This window comes from Poecilia reticulata, linkage group LG15 (genome assembly GCF_000633615.1).
Source record: "Poecilia reticulata strain Guanapo linkage group LG15, Guppy_female_1.0+MT, whole genome shotgun sequence".
Taxonomy (NCBI): Eukaryota; Metazoa; Chordata; class Actinopteri; order Cyprinodontiformes; family Poeciliidae; genus Poecilia; species Poecilia reticulata.
In genome coordinates this window covers 7577975-7581970 of record NC_024345.1, presented here as the reverse complement: position 1 = coordinate 7581970, position 3996 = coordinate 7577975, and the positions used below count along the sequence as shown (strand labels likewise).

At 39.2% G+C, this 3996-nt stretch overlaps 1 protein-coding gene across 1 annotated transcript in view; it reads right to left on the bottom strand.

The window, feature by feature from the left end:
- Positions 1–3176: 3176 nt before the first annotated feature.
- Positions 3177–3996, bottom strand: part of cox20 (cytochrome c oxidase assembly factor COX20) — an 8197-nt gene continuing 7377 nt past the window's right edge. The window contains exons 3-4 of the mRNA XM_008429101.2: positions 3603–3666; positions 3177–3527 (exon numbers count right to left, since the gene is read on the bottom strand). Of these exons, the coding sequence (XP_008427323.1) occupies positions 3383–3527; positions 3603–3666 (209 nt within the window). The 3' untranslated portion in view covers positions 3177–3382. The remainder of the gene's footprint in view (positions 3528–3602; positions 3667–3996) is intronic.

The window sequence follows — 3996 nt, the reverse complement described above, 5'->3', positions numbered from 1 at the left end:
ACCTAAATAATGTGTAGTTGCGCCACTGAATCAATGGACCAAAATGGAGCCATGATGATTGGAAACAGGGATACAATTTTCAGAAAAAAAAAATACACAAACTGAACTGTGGGGTTTGAAAGTTTGTGACTACCAAGAAACTGACACTCAGTGCCAAATACATGGGAGCTGCCATTTGATTAGCAAACTGAAGCAGATCTTACATGAGGGGAAAATAAGTGAATGCAGTGACCAATAATAGGTTTAAAGAGCCTGCAAAGCAAGATGTCATTTGATACTCATCGGTACTAAAACTAGTAGGTTTTAATTTGTATACATGTACTGTGAATGAAGAGTCCCCCATACTGATAATATAAACGCCCCGTTTTTCCATTCAGCCCAAATAATTTTTACCTGGATGGAGTAAGTCCATCCAGGTACTAACAGACCGCAGTGGTTTGAAACCAGAGTTTTGTGATGGTCTTTAGCTTTGTACCAACATGAAGGGTTGTGATAAACCAGGCGTTCCATCGGCAGCTCAAACTCTGGTGTGTTTGAACCTTTGTCCAGGACAAATAAAGAAGTGACTCTGGTCTGTTAACCGAAGTCAATGCAGGTACTTCCAAGTTTCTGAACTTGAAGCAATTTTTTCAGTGATCTAGCTGCTCATTTAATTTCCCATCTGCGTCTAATAAATTCTGTCGAATTGAATGACCTAAAATGAACCAAAACTGAACACAAAGTGCTTCCAGGTTGCTTGCCATCATAAGTCCAAAAACACGCAACATATTTGTTACGTCCGAGTTGAATGTGAAGTTGGTATGGACTTCTTGTGTTTAAACATATATTTCCAATGAGTGCAGAAAGTTGATTAGAAGTTTATGAATGTCATTGTGAATACAATCGTAGAAATTCTAAGATACCAAGGCTGAATGCATGTGTGATCAAACTAAACTTAGCAATTCTTGTTAGATGGTTTTCTCTTTCCTTTCTTTAGTCAACACGTTAAATTGTTTTTCTGTTCTTGACAGAAAAGATATTCACGTTATCCAAGTTTTCCAAGTTTTCCAAGTTTCTAGTGAATGGGGATAAATCTGTGTTACTACATAAACCACATAAATCTTGTAGTAAATGTTGTAAGTAATGTTTGTTTTATGCAGTAATAAAACTCTTCATAAGAGCTGCTATTTGGCTTTTATCTGTAAAATACTGAAAGCAAAACGAGTCTTCCAGAGATTCGGGTGACTGACGGAAAACCTTAGTAAATTTTAGTGAGGCTATGCTGACACCTGCTGACCAACAGGCAGTCATGGCCAACATTTTGAGAATGATTCAAATGTTAAGTTTTACAAAGGCTACTGCTTCAGTTTTTATAATGGCAATTTGCATATACTCCAGAATGTTGTAAAGAGTGATCAGCTTAACAGCAATTAAATGCAATATTTGCCTAGAAAATGAACTTCATCCCCCAAAACACATTTCAACTTCATTGCAGTCCTTCCTTAAAAGGACCAGCTAACATCGTTTCAGTGATTGTTCCATTAACACAGGTGTGGGTGTTGATGAGGACAGGGCTGGAGATCAATCTGTCATGATTAAGTAAGAATGACACCACTGGACACTTTAAAAAGTGTCCAGTGGCATCATTGTTTCTCTTCTGTGAACCATGATTATCTCTAAAGAAACACATGCAGTCATCATTGCACTGCACAAAAATGGCCCAACAGGGAAGAGTATCGCAGCTAGAAAGATTGCACCTCAATCTATCGCATCCTCAAGAACTTCAAGGAGAGACGTTCCATTGTTGCCAAAAAGGCTCCAGGGCGCCCAAGAAAGACCAGCAAGCGCCAGGACYRTCTCTTAAAAGTGTTTCAGCTGCGGGATCGGGCTACCAGCAGTGCAGAGCTTGCTCAGGAATGGCAGCAGGCAGGTGTGAGTGCATCTGCACGCACTGTGAGGCGGAGACTCTTGGARCAARGCCTGGTCTCAAGGAGGGCAGCAAAAAAGCCACTTCTCTCCAGGAAAAACATCAGGGACAGACTGATATTCTGCAAAAGGTACAGGGAAGCTGCAAGCAAAATGCAAGCTGAGGACTGGGGTAAAGTCCTCAGCTTTACCCCAGCTGAGGACTCCGAACAAGCTGGAAAACGGCTTGTTCGGAGAAGACGAGGTGAGCGCTACCACCAGTCTTCTCATGCCAACTGTAAAACATCCTGAAAACATTCATGTGTGGGGTTGCTTCTCAGCCAAGGGAGTCGGCTCTCTCACAGTCTTGCCTAAAAACACAGCCATGAATAAAGAATGGTACCAGAATGTCCTCTGAGAGCAACTTCAGAGGATATTCACAATGAATGTGACAATGAAAAGAATAATGAACAATGCCTTTTCCAGCATAAAGCAAAGGTAATAACTAACTGGCTCAGGGAACAAAACATGGAGATTTTGGGTCCATGGCCTGGAAACTCCCCAGATCTTAATCTCATTAAAAACTTGTGGTCAATCATCAAGTGTCTCTTGATGGACAAACAAAAACCTAGGAATTCTGACAAAATGCAAGCATTGATTGTGCAAGAATGGACAGTTTGGTCCAGAAGTTGATTGAGAGCATGCCAGGGAGAATTGCAGAGGTCCTGAAGAAGAGGGGTCAACACTGCAAATATTGACTTGCTGCATTAACTCATTCCGTCAATAAAAGCTTTTGTTACTCATATGATTGCAATTGTATTTCTGTATGTGATGAAAACATCTGACATACACGCATGAAAACCAGAGGGCAGCAGATCATGTGAAAATATATTTGTCATTCTCAAAACTTTTGGCCATGACTGTATTTCATCATACTAATATTGAGCAGTGAATAATACAAAGGTGCACTGTGTGGGAACTGAAAGATTTTTACGTTATAACCACAAACTTCAGTGAAGTGCTGCTTTACAATTTAGGTTACCTTAGAAAGAGAAACCTTAAAGTTTAATGTATATTTGTGTTCAGCTGCCAGACATTACTCCTAATTTATACCAGAAGTTCAAAATACAAAGAGTAAACTTTCTTATAATTATCACTATTATAAGTGATAATTTTAAAGGAGCTTCATTCAAAATATAGCAAATCTGATTCAAAACTTCAACAAGCACTCAAGCCTCTACTGATTTTTAACTTTTTTATTAACCAGGTGTCCCATTTTTTATTAACTTCTGTTATTGGAGTTGATAAAAAAAAAAAAAAGCTAAGTTTAAACTTCAAGAGCAGCTTCCTGTTTGGATTGGAAAAAGTTTTGAAAACTTCTGCTTCAATAGACCACTTCCCCCAGTAGTAGAAACTTTAGAGAGACTTCCAAGCCAACAGAAATAAAACCTTCCCACAGAGGCAGCAGTCTGTCCGCTTTGATTCTGTCTGCTGGGCGTCACGAGGGGCCAGATGGAGCGTCTGCTCTGGGTCTGTTAGTCGGGTCTAGAGACGTTCCCTCGTACACTACCTTGTTCCGGATGCCCTCCTGTATGACTCTCTGCTGCACTCGTAGTTTAGCGTTGTTCATTCTGCAGTAAAACCTGAAATGACACAAAATGGTGAGAAAAACAACTTTTCTTTTCGACAGGGAAACGTGATAATCCCAGAGAATATACCAAGACCCGAGAGTGGTGAGCATGAAGCCCGCAAAGCCGACGTCAAAGGTGCGCCTCACTCGACCTGACGACAGCAGGAGAGAAAGAGCCTGAGTCAAGTACAGCTCATTTTAGCTGAAATAAAAATGTTTTATTAAAGTCAATGAATAGTTACTAGAGATGCAAATCTTTTTAGATTCAGAAACCATTTTTAATTCAGAAACTTTTTTTTTTCAAAATGTCTGTTTATATATTATGCAACTGACAAGAAGTAAGGAAGTGTAAAGATTTATTTAAATCAATTCTAGAAAGTTTTATATTAATTCAAATTTTAGCAGTTTAGACTTCAACAAAAGTACATTTATGTAAAAATTCTCTAAGCTACTGTAGCAGTATTAGGTTATTTAATACTGCT